Raw genomic sequence first — 18182 nt, forward strand, 5'->3', positions numbered from 1 at the left:
GCCCTCTATGATCTCACCTATTGCAGCCTCCCCAGTTTAATTCATGTCAAGTCCCTTCAGCTCTCCCGAATCTCTCTCTAGCCCTCCTCCATGGCACGTACTCTCTAGCTCTGTCTTTTACACATGCTGATTCTTATGTCTAGACCCCTCCCCTGGCTCCTAACTCTTTTCCTAGATAATTCCTACACATCTTTCCTCTGGAAAGCCTTCAGTGAATCCTTAAACTAGGTTATGTGTCTCTCCCCCCATTTCATTTCCGAGTGCCTACCACTCACAGATTTAATTGCTTGATTAATTATTATTTATTTTAGGTCGTGAGCTGGAGAACTATGAATATCTAGTTTCTGCCTATGTTTTTAGCACTATATAGGACAATGTTCAATAAACATTTGTAGAATCAAGAATGAATGAATGCATATTTCTTTTCCTACCATTAGAAGCTAGAACTCCTCGCTAACTTAAGCATGTGGTACATGCTTAATAAATGTTTGTGGAATAAATGAATTAGTGAATGATCAGTTCTTTTCAAGCTCGTTTATTTTATTATACTTAAAAAATTATACTTGCTCATTTATTTTACCATCAGCAAGATCTTGCTAGCAAAATAGTGGCAGTGGCCCCAGTTTTAAGAAAATTGTCAGATATAAAATTCCCGAAGCTGGAGAATTCTCTCTATTAACTTCCGGTGGTCAGTTTTAGCACCAGACTCCTTTGTGGGAGGTGGCATGCTCTGGAAGGTTCCTCTGCTCACTCCCTGTGTCCATTTCTCATGGCCAGAGCCTGGCCACCCTGTGGCCCCACTGCCCTGATGGATCCACTGAACCTGTCCTGGTATGATGATGATCTGGAGGGCCAGAACTGGAGCCGGCCCTTCAATGGGTCCGAAGGAAAGGCCGGCAGGCCGCACTACAACTACTACGCCATGCTGCTCACGCTGCTCATCTTCATCATCGTCTTTGGCAACGTGCTGGTGTGCATGGCCGTGTCCCGTGAGAAGGCGCTGCAGACCACCACCAACTACCTGATCGTCAGCCTCGCCGTGGCTGACCTCCTCGTTGCCACGCTCGTCATGCCGTGGGTTGTCTACCTGGAGGTAGGTCTGGGCCCCACCTTGCTCTCGTACCTTCTCTGAGAGGACACTGTGCTGAAGTCCAGGTCCTCACTAGTTTCTACCAACAAGCTGCCGATGCTTTTCTGGGTGGTCTCTGCCTCCACTCTGGGCTCAGTTTTTCTCCTTACTAAATAGGCAGGTTGTCTCTCTAACGATCTCAACTGCCGGCTTTAGAGTGCTTACTAAGTGCTGGGCCTCGTGTTAAGTCCATTATACATAGCATTTTCCTATAGTGTCCTCACAGCAGCCCTGAGAGACACTTCACAGTAGCTAGGTGACCTCTCCAGCATCACACAGTGGGCAGGTTTAAGCTGGGACTCTGTCTGGACTCAGAGTTCATTCATTAGGTCCTGCTGGAAATGGGAATAATTGATGAGGACCCCCAAGGACAGGAAACGTGCCTGCCTCCAGGCCCATACTCGGCGTTCCTCTCTCCTTACTTCAAAAATGGGGACTGCTGCTCTGTGCTCTCTTTCTTCCTTCCTTCTTCCTCAGTTTGTTCTACTGCCTGTGTCTAGGACCTCCAAGTAGCTGCCTCTGTGAATTGTGCTGTGGTCCTTTCCTCAGGAAGGTCCATATAGTCACCATTGCCTGGCCCAGGACAGAGCCCAGCTTTGTGCCTCAGAATAGCGAGTAGGCAGCCCTTGCTACGGTCCAGGTACCATGCCAGGCATTTTGCAGACATAGATTCAGAAGAGGAAAAAGAAGCTTTGAGAAGTCGCCTGTCTGCACTGAGACCACTTAGCAAAGGGAGAATCTTCTGACAGAGAAATCCCTAAGTGGACCCGTCTCCAGGCAGATGATTTTCAGAGCTGGCAGACAGAGGTGGGAGGGTCAGGGAGATGTGGGTGGGCACAGGCTGGATTCTGCCCCTTTCTTTGCCCAGGATTCTGGGGTGGAGTCTGGGTGCATGGGAAGCTGACTGGGCATTCAGGAAAGACCCAATGCCAGGTCGCTAAGATCACAGAACCATTAGCTTCTTGCCCTGGGTGAGAAGAATTTACCTGTGCCATGAGACAATACTTCTTTTAAAAGAAAACATGAACAGAGGAGACGTCTAGGAGAAGAAGCTGAGGTGGGGAGGGCAGACTGGTCGAAAGTGGCGCTGCTCCCTGTCTCCATGTCCCGAGGGGCAGCCCGTGCTTCCTGTTGTGAGCACCACGCTAATCCACGGGGAGCTCTGGGCCATCACTCCCTTGGTTTCCTTTAGCACAGCCTAAACAGGCTGGAGATTTCAAAATGACCTGACGAAATGTTAAGGAAGAACCAAAAGGAAAGCAACAATAGATACAAAAGAACATGAAAACATACAGGCGCCGCAGGCCAGGGGTCCAATTTCTCCACGACTGCCACGTGTACGGGGGCCCATAGACTCTGTCCGTCCCACATCCATCTCAGGCCCTCTCCCTAGGAGCTCCTTCTGAATTCTTAAGCCTGCCCGCTCCTGCTCACTTTCTAGGGAAGGCTGGAGGCCTCAGATCATTAGAGACAAATGAGGGGCGAATGGCAGAGCAAACACTCTCTCTGTGCCTCAGTTTCTTTATCTACATAATAAAGATAATAATAGTATTTATCTTGTAGCATTGTTTGAGAATCAAATGAATTAATGTATGAAAAGTGCTTAGAATGGCTCTGGGTACACAATAAGCACTATGTAAAAATCAGCCATGACAATGGTCTTGAAGATTAAGATTACCATGATATCCAGCACCTTTCCACAGAGAGAGGACCCTCTCCAAACCAGGTGAAGAGGCACCTTCTTCCCAGAGAGGGTGTGTTCTGCCCAGGACTCTGGGCATGGGTTCTTCCAGACCTTCCGCCCCACCCAGATACTCTGGGGGAGGGCCAAATCTGTACACGGGCTGTACTGGGGCTCCTAGAAATCTGCATGTCTTTCAAATAAATATTTTAAACATACCTGTTCACCATTATTTAAAAGGGAAAGTTTAGTGTTTCAGAGGACAGGGTAGAGAATGGCGGCTCTGAGGGCAATGCTCAAACTCTCCTACCAAAACAAGAGCTAGACAGCAAGCGTTACTTGCAGGGCATTGTCTCAGCTATTTATCGTCCCTAGAGAATGTCCTAAGTGGAGTCTTACCCTTTCACACCATGCTTTCAGAGTATCCTCACAACCACATACTGTACCCTGTCCAAGAGACACCCGTTGTCCAGAATTTTCCATCCTGTTCCATGGCCAGCGATGCTAAATGCCTCTGAGAGCCTGCCATGTCAGCACCTGTCTAGTGTGAGACTGGATAGATGTGTGTTATTTATTTTGCTCAGTATATGGAAAGCGCGCTGGTTTTGGAGTGGGACGACTGGGCTCATTTCCTGGCTCTACCACTTTGCATCTGGAGAAGCTTCTGAGAGAGGAGAGCCAGGGCCACCTGTGGGCCTGTGCCATGCCATTTGGGCTTCATAATTCTTTGAGGGGAGGGTTTACTGTGTGCATTTTCCGGATGAGCCAATGAGATTGAGAAGTGAACAGACTAAGATCGCAGAGTTATTTATTCACTCATTCGACATGTATTGAACATTTCTACGTCCTGCCCCTTCCTTGAGGTCTAAAGCACTGCCTGCCGTTGATGAGGAGACTGATAGGACTGTTACAGTACAATCCGATAGAAGTGACAATGGAGCCGCCCCCACAGGGGATGCGGGAACACCATGGGGAGGAGTGTGTGCCTTGGCATGTGGGGACCAGGAAGCCTTGCAGGAAGAAGTGATACTTTTAGAAGAATTATCCAGGGGAGGGAGCAAGGCACACACACTCCAGGCAGAGAAAAAAAAGTGTGCAAAGCTACTGAGCAGGGAGGGTAAAGATGGGTGGAGGTTTCGAGGTGTGGCAGCCATGTCATTAGCCTCGGAGGTTTGCTGTCACATTCCATAGATATGAGTGTGAAGTGTTTGAAACAGTGTCTGACAGTAAATGCTTAATACATGCTAGTTATTGTTAGGGTTTAGCCGAGCCAGTTCAAGGCCCATACTGTAGGTCTCAGTTTCATGTGAGCAATAATGTCAATGAATGGTGTCCAAAAACGCAGAGAAAACCTAGTGTCTGGTCCTTCTTCTGCTACTGAAACGCCAGGTGATCTTGGCAAGTCCATTTTCCTCTCTGAGCCCGTTTGTCCACCCTTGCAATTATAACCTCTCCTTTCACGCCTTCTGTTTATTTAGTACCTTTTACATAATCATCTTTTTTGACAAGCTTGATGGTCCTTCCCGAGACAGCTTAGATGAGAGCACAGGCTGTTCTACCCAAGAACTTGCTTCAGATTCTAGCCCTGCTGCCGCCTACCTGGGTGAACTCTCTGAGCTTTAGTTCCCTCCTCCATGACAGATAAGCGATCCCTCTAGCACAAGCTTTAAGAACAATGAATGAGATAAAGTACATGCCCACAGCAGGTGTTCTAGAAAGAGTGGCTGTCAACGCATTTTATAGAGTCTCTGATTCAGCTGCCCCTGACTGTGTTCTAGACCAGTTCCCGGGGCCATGGAGGAAAGCCTGCCCTTCTTCTGGCTCCAGAAAGACCTTTGGGGGAGGGGATTGAAGCTCCCTTGCCAGTCCTGCTCACCACTGCACCCTGGGGTCTAGGACAAAGCCCAGCACACACAAAGTGTCTGTGAGAAAGAAGAAAGGCAAGAGAGAAAGATAGAGAAGGGTGCCCTGGTGTCTCAGACTTAGATCCCCAGGGACATGAAGGCAACTCTGAAATACTCACCTAGGAGGGGCTTCAAGGTGGGGAGTGGAGCAGGTAGGCCTGAGGCCCGCTCAGTGGTGCCAAAAGGTAGACTCTGTTTACGCCAGGGAAGCCATTCCATTCCCCTCCCCAACCTCCTCTGTCCCACACCCCCAGAACATCCAGCTCTTGCCCGCCTGGTCAGGGCTGCACTGAGGCACGGGGAGAGCTCTGCTGTGACATGGGAGGGGCCCTCATCCGGGCCCCCCCAGGAGTTCCAGAGGAGGCAGCGCCACATGAGAAGCTTCCTGTCTTCCAGGAGAAGCTGCCATTTCCTCTACACTTGACAACAGCAGCTGCAGTGCCCGTCACTGAGCTTAAATGCCAACATTTGGTTTTATGCCTGGGAGCAGAAAAAAGGGCAGCGCTGAGAATGAACAATGTTATCGTTAGGCCTGCTGCTTGCCCTCTGTGACAGGTGGCTTTCCTGCTTCTTTTCTCTCCTACTGGTGGAGGCCAAGGTGTCTCTTGCTGTCCTGACTCCGTGCTCAGGGGTGGGGCTGCTCCAAACTTCCAAAGTTGCCAGGGCCAGTCTGCTGTATGAATGCGTGTGTCCGTGTGTAAATGAGAGGTGTGGGTGGTGGATGTGCACTGGGGGCATGAGACTGTGTGTGTGTGTGTGTGTGTGTGTGTGTGTGTGTGTGTGTGTAAGGGGATATGTATGAGTGTGTGTGATGGAGGGGGAGGTTGCAAAATGCTCCTGCCTGAAGCTGGACTCTTCATGTCTTGTCATACCAGGGCTATATCATCACAGCTCCCTCCCCATTCTGGGGGTTCCTAAGCCCTAGCCCAGACTTTTCCTCTTTCATTCTCCAGGGATACCAAGGTATACCATATGTCCTTCTTGTTTCATAGGGTCATCGTCTTCACCATTGTTCTTAACAGATGCTTATGGGGCCCCGACCCTGTGCCACACACCATGCTGGGCTCTGAAGGAGCTGCTTGGCTCCCCCAGAAACCTGGACCAGGGAAGGTCCAGGTTTCTGGGGGAGCCAAGAAGCTGAGCTGAAAAGCCTTGGGCAAGTCACTGCACTTCTCTGAGGCTCAGTTTCCTCATTGGTAAATACGGGTCTCAAGGCGATCACAGAAATGCCTTACAGATGAAGGTTCAAAGTTGAGGTGCTCAGTATAAGTTGGTCATCTTTATTCTTGCACAGTTCTTGGCACAAGGTGGCCATATGTGTCTCTAGGAGGAGAGGGGGTCAGGGGTGAGGGCCTCAGATACCCATGGGCATGCCTCCCCATTGCTGCCTCTATTCTCCCCCAGACCCCAGCCAGAGACCCACAAGACCCCCATGGCTGCCATCTGAGCCTGTGTCCTGATCCGCTCCAGGAGAGCTGAGTTACGAGGCCAAAGCTAATCTCTCCCTCTGATGTCTGCCTATTACGTTGCTTTGTCCCCAGGTGGTGGGTGAGTGGAAATTCAGCAGGATTCACTGTGACATCTTTGTCACTCTGGACGTCATGATGTGCACAGCAAGCATCCTGAACCTGTGTGCCATCAGCATCGACAGGTAAGCTCAGCCAGGGCGGGATAGGTGACCCAGGCCATTCATTTCTTGGGCCGCCCTACTTCTAACTTCCCTGTCAGGCTCTGCCTATGCTGCTTTGTGGCTGGCTGTGTGCCTGTGTTTTTGTGTGCATGTGTGCATGTGTGCATGTGTGTGTATGTGTATGCATGTGCATATGTGTGGGTTCATGTGTGCTGCCTGGGAGAGTACCATCTTACAGTGATGCTACCAAGAATACCCAGATGGTGACTAATATAGAGGAGAATGCACTTGATTTTGACCGAAGCCTTAGCTCTATCATACCCTATTCAGGTGACCTTGGATAGATTATGAAAGTTCTGGGTACCCTAGTTTCATTGTCTTGAGGCCAAGGATGATGACATTTGCCCACATGAAGCTATAGTGTCTGACTATCCATTTTATGTCCAGCACAGGGCACATGGTCAAAGAGTCCCAGGCTGTGTTCGCCTTGCTAATCAACATCCTTGGAGACACACTAATTTGTACACACAGTAGGCCCTGGCCCTACACCCTTTGAAGGATTCTTAGAAGACAAGACAAGCAAATGTATGAGAAGTGCTGGGTAGAGAAACATAAAAGATTGTACACAATTGCCATTGCTTTTTAGTTTCTGCTAAATGGGGCTTAAGCCTTGCTCTGAGTGGCCTGGTTACCAACCTATTAACAAACACTCTCATCTTTTGGAGGCCCAGCACAGGTTTAGTGGGTGCAGTTTCAAAGGCACAAACACCCAAGCATTGGCCCCTTACAAAGCCTAGAATCCAAGGAGGGAGACTAGAGTAATAGATATGGTCCAAAATTAAATGGTGGCCAGTCTGTCATTAAGCAGTTAATTAGGAAGTACCAACTGTCTTCACTCTCTGAGTCAGGGGTCAGCGGGCTTCGTGGAGGTGGACCAACTGTCCATCCCCAAGGAGAGGGGTGTCCCTTGTGTGTGCATGTCGTGGAGTGAGGGGTCCCTCCATCCTGTGCCTTTGCAGGTACACAGCTGTGGCCATGCCCATGCTCTACAACACACGCTACAGCTCCAAACGCCGAGTCACTGTTATGATCGCCATCGTCTGGGTCTTATCCTTCACCATCTCCTGCCCCCTGCTCTTTGGACTCAACCACACAGGTGAGCTCTGCCTCCATCTGCGGGAGCTCAGCTGGCCTTTGTGCAGGACCCTGAGGGGGCTGAGCCCCTGGTGCAGAGGTGATGTGGGGACACTGGGGGCCTGTTCGTCACCCCTGACTGAGGCCAGGCTGGGTCTCCTGGGCCAAGCCGGAGTCCGTGTTGTACCTGGCTGAGTCAGAGAGAACCAATGGCCTGGGGCACAATGGAATTGGATGAGGAGTGGGGATAATGATTTAGGAGGATGTCTGGCCATTTTTGACTTTGTTTATTAGAGTGAAGCAGGCCAGACAGTCTCACGAACTGCATATGTGCGCATATGTACAGACACATGGGGGGAGGATACTGAGCATCTGTCATCCCCGACAATGGTATTTGTGTAATGAGACTGCAACCCTACGGCCGGCTGAGCCCCAGCCAGGTCTCAGCCACCTGGGGCAGAAAAGGCAGAAAGAAGTAGAAGGCTATTGCACTGAGGACTGTCCCGTGCCAGGCAATTAAATTGGAGTGTCTTAGACAGAGCAGATGCCATCCTGAACTGCCACTGGGGAGGCGAGAGCAGTGCAGGTCACTTCTGGAGACGGTTACAGGACGATAGGACACAGCGCAGCTGTGGAAGTGTGTGGTACACAGTCTAACTCCTGTGGGAATTCTAAGAGGTGGGAAAAGTCCTAAATATGCTCAGATTAACCTGGAAAGGCAGGGTCCTGAGACAGAGGACAGACATCTGTTAGACCAGGAAGGGAGCTTGGAAACACAGTGGAGCACAAATGAGTTCAGCAAACAGGACCCAGTGATCTTGTTCCTAAAACTAAAGGGTGGTAGACCTTGCCCCAATACATAGGAAAGGCTAAAATAATGGCTTACTATATTAAAACAATTTTTTTGTACATTTTTTCCAAAACCCTGGCTCCACTTATATGCTCATAGATGACAGAAGTAACAACGAAGTAACAAGGGTATATTAATGGAAAAACTTGGAAGCAGTCAGTCACAGCTTAGCTTTTTGCTCACAGTTGTGTTTTTAACACTCTGATTTATGCTGTGCATTTATTTGCATTTAACATTTCCAGGCAAACTTAGACATCTGGTATAGTCTTTGTAACCTTGCTCCTCATCCTATGAAGGAGATAAAGCCTCCACAGCATGGTGCTGACTCGCCCGCCTGGGGCTCTCTCTCCTCCAGAGCAGAGCGAGTGCATCATCGCCAACCCTGCCTTCGTGGTCTACTCCTCCGTAGTCTCCTTCTACGTGCCCTTCATCGTCACGCTGCTGGTCTACATCAAAATCTACATCGTCCTGCGGAGGCGCCGGAAGCGGGTCAACACCAAGCGCAGCAGCCGGGCTTTCAGGGCCAACCTGAGGGCCCCACTCAAGGTCCTGAGATGCCCCTCCCCACCAGTGACCCCACCTAACCATACCAGGGGGACTCATCCTGTGCTCAGTGGGAGTCCGGGACACCACAGCAGGAGGGGTTCCAGGCTGGGGGAGCTCCGAGGAGCTGGGAAGGGCAGGTTCCGAAGGCCTGGACCTCGGGGGAGCGATTCGAATCTCCAGGAGTGGGAGGAGGGCACGGTGGTGGAGAAGACCTGGGAGGAGTCTTTGCTTGGGGATCTTTGTCGGAATGCAGCGGTCCGTGGCACCCTTCTGGGTATCTCGCCTCTCCTTTCCTCAGTCTGGCCCCTCTGTCCCCCTTTCCCTCCCACTGATGCCTCCATCCCTCTCCTTTGCTGCTCGCACGCGCCGTCCTCCCCTCTGCGCACACCTCTTCCTTCCTCCCCTGCTCTTTCCTACTTCCCTCCTCTGCGCTTCTCTCATCACCCCCCTCACGTCTTACGAATTCTCTGCTGTGCTTAGTTTCCCCTGAGGAAGACAGTATGTGGGCGCAGAAAGAACAAGAGCTGTGGGGTTAGACACACCAGGTTCAAATCCTGCTGCCACCACTTTTTGCCGAGTGACCTTGGGCAACTTGCTTAACTTCTCTGAGCCTCAGTTTTCTCATTTGTTAAATGGGAATAATGGTACCGACCCCACAGGGCGGTCTCGAGGATTCTATGTGAGAGGGATGTGAGCATGCCTAGCATGGTGCCAGATGCTTAGCAAGTGCTCCATAAAAGTCAAGGCCCGTTTGGCCCTCGTCCTGCCTACCTGTTCTCATCACAGTACTGACCTCCCTTGCTGTGATTGGCTCCTCAGGGCCCCGCCCTCCTATTCTCTGCCCTCTCCGAGTCCCTATGTCCAACCTGACTCCCCCACACTGGGTTTCTGTCCCCATTCTACTCCCCATTGTGACCAGTGTGCTGGCTCCCTCCACAGGGCAGCTGCACTCACCCCGAGGACATGAAACTCTGCACCGTTATCATGAAGTCTAATGGCAGTTTCCCAGTGAACAGGCGAAGAGTGGTAAGTGTTCAGGCCAGGGACACAGAGCCAGGTCTTTCTGACCTTAGGGAAACCCACCTCCCATGATTCTCAGAGACCTCGTTGGCTGGTCAAAGGGAGAAGCACGTCCTGGGATCCCCACTTTGCCTCAGCTGAGGCCAGACTCAGCATGCACAGCTCATAACAGGCATGGGGCAGAAAGCTTGATTACGCAAGACACAGCAAGGTGACGCTAGCACAAGAGAATGCTTGGGAGAAAGAACTTGGCCATGATAACATGATAAAAATAATTAGAATGGCCATTACCATTAATTAAATACCTCCCATGTTCATATTTTCTCATCAAATCCTAAGAGCAACCCTGGGAGGTAAGTCTTAATCGATCTTCACTTTACGGAAGAGGAAACAGAGGCTCAGAGAGGTTGGGTAACTTATCTAAGGCTAAACTGTTAGTCAGTGAGCCTAGACTTATTCAACTCTGAAATCCACGTCTCTGCCGTGCTTCCCCTGGGCTGCCTTACGACAGGCAGGTTCAGGGTCTGGAGGCTGGGTGCCGGGAGCGGAGGGAGCAGAGCAGCCACAGGGCTGGCAGTGAAGCGCGGCCTCTATGTAGAGCCCAGAGATGCAGAAGCACAGCAGACCCTGGGCTTTACCCAGTGGTAGCAGCATCGGGGTCCAGGCAGCAGGTGTCCCATCCCCTGGGTGGGCCAGGAAACCCACCCAGGGCCACACGTGAACTCCAGCTCAGGTGTCCTCAAGAAACCGGGTCCTCCCCGTTCACCTGCACAGCAAGGGTGGGGCTCAAATGAGTTGTATTTGAGATAGGTGCCAAAGCAGGGACTCAGGATTGGGGCCGAAGTAGCATCCCAGTTATATCACCTGGGCATATGGTGAGGCTGGACTTCGGCAGCTCAGGCTGAGACCTAGAGGCCTGGAACAAGGGCATGGCCCTCCCGATCAGCCCTGCCAGGAAAATGTGGGGACCGAGGGACATTTGGCACTTGGATCAGTCTACTAGGAGAAACGGTAGGTGCTTCGGGTCAGCCTGGCAGGAAGAACAGGGGTGCCCTGTATGCAGTTAGAGCATGAGCTCCTGGAGGCAGGCACTGAACATCAATCGGGCACTGAATGTCAATCAGCAAGTTATCCCCAGCAGCCAGCTTGGCGCCTGGCACTCAATAAATGTTGTTCAGTTAATAAAAGAGAAGTGCTTGGGCAGTGAGCCCCCACAAAATGGTTGTGGGGTTACTGAGGCTGCTGAAGGATTGCTCTGGGAAGGAGGCCTGGGATGACCCTGCAGGCAGGGACTACCGTGGGTCCTGGGTCCTATATCCAGCCAGTCCCTGCCTCCCAGTGATCATCCTCCTTGCCTCTCTGGCGTAGTGACCTATGGCATTTTCAGGAGTCTGAAGAGGGGGATAGGGAAGGGCTGGGTGTGGCCAGATAGGCCAGGTGAGGCTGGGTGCCTGAGGCCTGAGAACTTGACTGGCTTTACCCAGAGGTCTCTGCCTCATGCAGGAGGCTGCCCGCCGAGCCCAGGAGCTAGAGATGGAGATGCTCTCCAGCACCAGCCCACCTGAGAGGACCCGGTACAGCCCCATCCCACCTAGCCACCACCAGCTGACCCTCCCCGACCCATCCCACCACGGCCTCCACAGCACTCCCGACAGCCCCGCCAAACCCGAGAAGAATGGGCATGCCAAAGACCACCCCAAGATTGCCAAGATCTTCGAGATCCAGTCCATGCCCAATGGCAAAACCCGGACCTCGCTCAAGACCCTGAGCCGCAGAAAGCTCTCTCAGCAGAAGGAGAAGAAAGCCACCCAGATGCTCGCCATCGTCCTCGGTGAGTCGGCCCTGGCTGCTAGCCGCAGCCCAGCTCTATCCAGTCCTGGCTGAGGGAAGGACCCTTCACTGCAGCTTCCATTACCTGCTTCTTAACCATAGCTGATGGGTCATGAGACTGGCACTTTCTCAGGCCCAGGTCAAGCCCATTGATGAACGCTATTAGGTAGATCCTATAATTATGCTTAGTTTACAGATGGGGCAGCTGGGGTTTAGAGTGGTCCTATAGCTTGACCATGGAGGACTCATGATTTAAACTTGGGCAGTCCGACTCCAGAATCTGTGACCTGACCAGTCTACCATAATACCATAATGACCCCCCGGAGCCTCATAACCATGGGCAAGTCCCTTTTTCTCTTTAGTGCCGTCAGTGGAGTAGGCCACGACTCAGGATTGTTGTGGTCACCAAATGATAGATGGTGGTGAAAGCGTTTTATAAACTGCTAAACACGCAGGTGAGTGTTATGGTTATGGTCTTTGCCAATATTATTATTGTTGAGGAATTGAGAAATTCAGCTCGCTCGAGCTCAACTAAGGCCTTGTGGGACCGACACTGTGAGAGAGGGACGGGTCTGTCGGCGAGCCAGGCTTTCCGATAAAAGTCACCTGGAGAACCAGACAAGACGTCAAGAATCAAGAGCGGAACTGACACGGGCGGTTGGGACCAGGAGGGACGGATGCCACCTGTCTCCCATGAGGTGCCCAGGGTAGTAGTGTGTGACGCCCCCCTCAGCTGCCATCCCCTCTGACCTCTCGACTGTCCTGTGACGTGAGTGGGGCAGGGATAACTATCTTCGTTTTACACATGAGCGCACACTGTCGCAGCAGGCTGAGGGGCAGACTGCTGATCATCTGGCCGGGAGCGACAGAGCAGGGATCAAGCCAGGCCCTCTGCACCAGTCCACAGGGTCTCTCTCTGTTGTGCGGCCCTGCCCTTCCCGGGCACCTGTCCATCCCCAGGGAACCCCAGTGTACCTGTGGGCCACTCCGTGCACACAATACCTCCATACCAAGGGTCCTGCCCTAGCTGGTAGCTCTGAGTTCGGCAGGATGGGTGGGACAGACGTCAGTCTGGCTAAGAGCATATATTCCAAGGCTTGGGCCAGGGTCTGCAGCTCACAGTCCGGGTGCCTTCCCAGTCTAGCTTCTCCCTGGCCCGGGGCCAGCCTGACTGCCACCCTCTCCACCAGGCGTGTTCATCATCTGCTGGCTGCCCTTCTTCATCACACACATCCTGAACATTCACTGTGATTGCAACATCCCACCTGTCCTGTACAGCGCCTTCACGTGGCTGGGCTATGTCAACAGCGCCGTGAACCCCATCATCTACACAACCTTCAACATCGAGTTCCGCAAGGCCTTCATGAAGATCCTCCACTGCTGACCCTGCTGCCCACCTGCACAGCAGCCTGCTGCCCGCCCCCCTGCCCAGGCCGGCCTGGCCCCAGTCCCTGCGACCCGTGGGCAGGAGGGCGCTGGGTGGACTCGGCCTCCCCTTTGCCCGGTGGGCCCTGCAGTGTTAGCTTGGCACCACGTCCCTCACTGCCCACCACCCTCTCTCTGCCAGGGTGGTGTAGAGAGTCAGGCACGGTGTCAGCCCTTGGGCTGGACACTGTGGCTCGGGGCAGTGCACTGAGCCCCCATCCCACTTCCAGGCCTCCTCCCCTTGGCACCAAAGATGCAATCGCCTTCGCTCACCTTTTTCTGGGGGCTCTGGGGTTGCTGGGGCCAGAGTCAGGGCTCAGAGGCTGCAACCTCTATTGGGCTTGGCCTGGTCTTCACAGGTTTGTACTGGAGGAATGGGTGGTGGGGGTGAGGGGTGGGGAGGGAAATAGACAGTTCACAGTCCATAAAGCCCAGACCAGGGAAGCCAGAGTTCTTGCCAAGGCCCCAGGTAACTTGAGTCTGGGGAGACCCATGTAAATACCAGACCACAGGATGAACCCCAGGGAAGCCCAAGCCAAAAATCTCTGCTCCCTCTCCTGCCCAACAGGAGCATCTACTCCCTGTAGCAGTGGGTCTTGACCTGCTCCGCCCTGAGGGAGGGTCCTCGGGAGGGTCTGTGGGGAGAGGAACCCCAACTCTAAGTCCACTCTGCTGCCTCCTGATGGACTCGTATATACTCCTTCTCTTAGCATATGTCAGGTGAGCCTGGAAACAGGTGGGGAAGGCGGCTTTTGACTATGTCTGGGGCTTGGGTTGGGGTGTTCGAGGTTCTTGGGGGGGCTGCCTCCTACCACACTATGCCGCAAAACCATTTTCCTTTTCTCTTTCTCTTGCCTCTTCTCCCCTCCCCTTCCCTTCCACTGCCTCCGCCTTAGAGGAGCCCGTGGCTAAGAGGCCTGGCCCTGCCCTGAGGGAGGAGGGGAAGCTGAAGCTTGGGGGAGCCCCCGGGCCCCAGACTCTGTAACATCACTACACACGCTCCAAACTAATAAAACTTTGACAAGAGTTGCGTCCGAGATCCCGCTGGTGGAAGGGTGCAGCGCCACCTTTGTCCTCTGCAGCACAGCCCTCTGTCTGTGCTGGGAATGGTGTTGGAGAGGCCTTCTGCAGGCCCTCCTGAAAGGGGAGACCCTGGCCACACCCATCGGAGTGGGCAGGGCGTTGGGGGAAAGGAGCAAAGAAGCTGCTCCGGGAGGACCAAGAAGATGTGTGTGCCTATGTGTTTCTTCCCTCATCCCCATCCTCTGTCTCCTCCTCCCAAGCTGCCTTGACCATTCTCAATTCTGCTATCCGGTGGCCCTGACCCTCAGCTGTCAACTAAGAAGGAAGGGAGAACATTTCCAATGGGAATCCCATGCCAGAGCAGCAGGGGCCACTGGAGGGAAGCCAGGCTGTCCCTGTTCCCACCTCCTCCTCTCCAGGTCCCGGCACCTCTGAAGGACCAGTCCTTAGCCCTTGCCTCCCAGGGCAGAGAAGGCTGCATGGAGAAGGTAGCCTTACAGGTGCCGGCCATGCTGTGTCTGTGTCTGCCCCTTGCCTTGTCTTCTGCACCATTCAGGACCCCCTTCCTCTAGGGCAGGTTGGGGAGGCAGAGAGGCCCAGCAGGATGTAATCTGGATCGTCCTCCTTCCTCTCAGCCTCCGGGACAGTCACAGCTCCCAACCTTCTGGGGCCACGTCTTGGCACTGACCCAACAACAGAAATTTGGCTTTTTAAAAGTGAAATATAAATCAACCCAGTGAAGGAGGAATATTCTTACTGCCTTGAGAATAACAGCAGTGATGACAAACAAGGTCCCAGCACCCACGGGCTCAGGCTCTGGGAAGATGTCAGGGCATAATTTGCATACTAAATACAATATTTTTAGCACCAAAGTTTGGAGCACTTAACTTGCCCTGAACATTTAATTATGGACTTTGATCTTCTCCCTGAACCTGAATGTAGCCCTGAGCCCCAGGACAGGCTCCTGTCCCCAGGAGCACCTTGATTTCAGAGGGTGAGCAAAACAGGCTCCTCGTCTAGCTCAGGAGGGTCAGTAACCCAGTGACCACCTTCTGAGCAAGACACCAGACCCTCAAGGGAGGTAGCAACCTCAGATACTTCTGAGCTGCTGATACCCACACCATAGCACGCACGTGCGCACGCGCACACACACACCACCACCACCACCACACTACACCACACCACACCACACCACACCACACCACACCACACCACACCACACCACACCACACCACACCACACCACACCACACCACATTGAAAGATCTCGACCTGGATGAGAGCTTAAAAGCTCACCTCATCGGTGGAAATCTTATGAGGTCACACAGGTCAATCAGGTGTGGGAAATTGGAAGGGACGACAAAGGAAGAGAGAGAAGAAAAGAGGAAAGAAGAAAGGAGGAAAGGAGCGAGAGAGGGAGAGAAGGCGAACTCAGAGCAGTTTGGGAAGGGCTCCGGCAGGGAGGAGAGGGGAAGAGGGCAGGCATGGGCGGGAGGCGGGGCTGGGGAAAGTTGCCCACAGCTGTCATGCAGCTTGAAGTCTTTCTGCCAGACAGCAGATTGACAGCTAGAGTGGGCAGGGGGAGGGCTGGGCTCCACCCTCTCCCCCCTCGGTACTTCAGGGGCAAAGGAATGGGTGCGGGGCCCAGGAACACCAAGGTGGAAGGGGGCGGCCCAGGCTCTGGCTCTTTCCCAAGAGGGCCTGACGGTGGCCCCTTTGCCTTGACAGGGAAGACAGAGAGAGGGAGCCAGAGGCTGGGCAGGCTACTGCCCTCTGATTTTCTCTTTTCTCTCCTTTTCCCTGTCTTTCTTGTAGAATGCCTTTTAATCAAAGGATCATTCATATACCTATGCAGCATGTGGAGTCTTCCCCTCACCCCCTTTCAGAGCACAGCAAGGAAGCACCGCTTAAGGAGTGAGCCTTTCTGGTCAGGCACAGCTGGGCACTTTGCGTATGTCCTCTTAGATGTCCTGCACGTAACTGCAAGATTTCAAAGCTTCAGGCCCTTATTCTTCCCCTAGGGGGTTCTGGAGGAGTCCCAGCTGCCCACGGGCTGGGAATTGAGAAGGTGTGTAATGCAGGAGAAACTGTTACTTCATGCACCCAGGCATTGTCTTAGTGAACATTTATTGAGCGACTATTGTGCTCCAGGCCCGGAGCAAGGTGCTGGGAATAAGATGGTGAAGACGGTAGACACCATCCCTGGCTTCACTGATTCTCAGTTCGATGCACGGTAGGCATTAATCCAATAATCACATGATAGCTGTAAAAGCTCCACATCCCCCATGGCAGAGCCCTGGCCGGGTGCGGAGATGACCGCCACGGACATGCACTGCCCAGCTCCGTGGCACCATTTACCCCGATGACGGCGATGACGTGGGATGCAGCAGCCTCGGAGTGCCTTGGCCTGGAACAAGTAGGTAGGGGATTGGTGAGGTCAAGCAAACTGCTCAGAGGACTTCCTGAATGGCAGGGCAGGAAGTCCCCGAAGCAAGGGACCGCCGGTCCTGCTTTCCTGGTGGCCTTAGAACAGGGGCAAGCAGTTGCCTACAAGGGACAGCGAGGACTGGACTGCCTTGGGGGCATTTCCAGTGCCCACCTATCTGGGATTCCTTCTTACACCACCCCTGTCCTGGGGATGCATGGCCCAGGCCCGTGCCCCACCAGCTCCCTGCCCTCCCACCCCAGGACCCAGGCTGTGTCTGCGGCTTAGCTCCCATCTCTGCAGGGCCATGATGAGCCTTGCCCCACATGATCTCCTATCCTCATTACCTCAGGGGTGAGTCCATCTGAGCCCCTGTTATAGAAGAGAAGCCTCTCTAACACAGAGGATGGTTGGTGGGGGCAGGGCTGTCCTTGAACCTGGGTCTTCTGACTATATGTCTTATATTATCCATTCCATGTGTTTTCTGACTAGCTCTGAACAAAATTTGAAAAGGCTAATATGGTCAGAGATTTTAAAAAGGGACTGAGAGAAAGAAAAAACATTTGGAACTAGACTTTTAGGATGCCGCCCTTAGTGTGCCTGTGAATAGCCTGACAACCATTTTGGCTGCTAGAGCAAATGAGTATGTGTGTGTGTTGGGGGCGAGGGGAGGTGGGAGACGGGACAAGGGCTGCTGTTTTTAGTGGGGTTTCAGTAATAGGAGGACAGAGTCTGGGCATCCTGTGCCTGAGTGTCTCCTGCCAGCTAGCTGCCCCTGGCTCTAGTTCTGGGGGAGGAGGTTCTGGGGAAGCAGGAAGCTGGTGGGGAGAGCACAGACCCTCTTTCTGGCTTTCTGGGGTCCTGAGGAGCAAGGAGAAGAGGGTATCTGGTGAGAACAGCTTACCCCTTCCCTCTTCCATTCAGCTTCTACTGCTTGGCAAATAAGCAGCTCGAGAACTGCTGGGCAGAAGGCCTGGCCTGGAGGGCATCTGAAGAGGCCTTTTACTCATGGGTGGAGCTGTGACAGCTCCAAGGCCATAGGAAATGCTACGGGACCATTGTACTTGCTTGTGCTTTCTTTCAACTTCACCCTTGGCTTCTGTCCTGAGACCTGGAGATGTATGTGAGGCTGGAGCAAGGGAGGCAGCCTCCTTGGCCCCTCCGGGGCAGATGCTGTGGGTAAAACGAAGGATGGGGGTCAAGCAAGGGGAGAGAAGTGGCACCACTTGGGGCATGGAAAGGAGCTGGGGACTTTGCAGGAGCAAAGCTCCAACATACACATATGCTGGGTTTTCCTGACCAGGCCCAACTCTAAACACTTCTTCCTGTTTGCCCCACGAGGGTGTAGTCCGTGGAGGCCAGGCTCTGCGCTGTGATCAGGGCAGGGAAAGGCTGGAGCGGGAAAGAGACGAAGGAAATTACCTGAGGAGACAAGTTCCATGGTCTAGTTCTCCCCACAGAAGGTGCTACTCTGCGATCCAGAGCCCGGAAAGCCTATAGCAAGGGCCTGACCCCGGCCCAGCTCCCCACCTAACCTCAGGTGCCCACCCTCCTCCCCGGCCTCCCTCTGCTTTCCCTCCCACAGC

The 18182-nt window shown here is 53.2% G+C and overlaps 1 protein-coding gene across 1 annotated transcript; it reads left to right on the plus strand.

Annotated features, from left to right (window-relative positions):
• Positions 1–485: 485 nt before the first annotated feature.
• DRD2 (dopamine receptor D2) lies at positions 486–13499 on the plus strand. Its single transcript, XM_016148990.2, has 7 exons — positions 486–1093; positions 6256–6365; positions 7364–7500; positions 8684–8874; positions 9814–9900; positions 11398–11725; positions 12915–13499. Exons 1-7 carry the CDS (start codon positions 770–772, stop codon positions 13106–13108), a joined length of 1371 nt encoding a protein of 456 aa, XP_016004476.2. The 5' UTR covers positions 486–769; the 3' UTR covers positions 13109–13499.
• The last annotated feature ends 4683 nt before the right edge of the window (positions 13500–18182 follow it).

The sequence above is a fragment of the Rousettus aegyptiacus genome, unplaced genomic scaffold, assembly GCF_014176215.1.
Source record: "Rousettus aegyptiacus isolate mRouAeg1 unplaced genomic scaffold, mRouAeg1.p scaffold_m13_p_5, whole genome shotgun sequence".
NCBI classification, from domain to species: domain Eukaryota; kingdom Metazoa; phylum Chordata; class Mammalia; order Chiroptera; family Pteropodidae; genus Rousettus; species Rousettus aegyptiacus.

Excerpts from the sequence above, each read along its gene's own strand:
- DRD2 (XM_016148990.2), top strand. The coding sequence starts at position 770 with ATGGCCAGAGCCTGGCCACCCTGTGGCCCCACTGCCCTGATGGATCCA. Across the intron at positions 6,366-7,363 it reads TGTGCCATCAGCATCGACAG|GTACACAGCTGTGGCCATGC; the intron begins GTAAGCTCAGCC and ends GTGCCTTTGCAG. Across the intron at positions 7,501-8,683 it reads CTTTGGACTCAACCACACAG|AGCAGAGCGAGTGCATCATC; the intron begins GTGAGCTCTGCC and ends TCTCTCCTCCAG.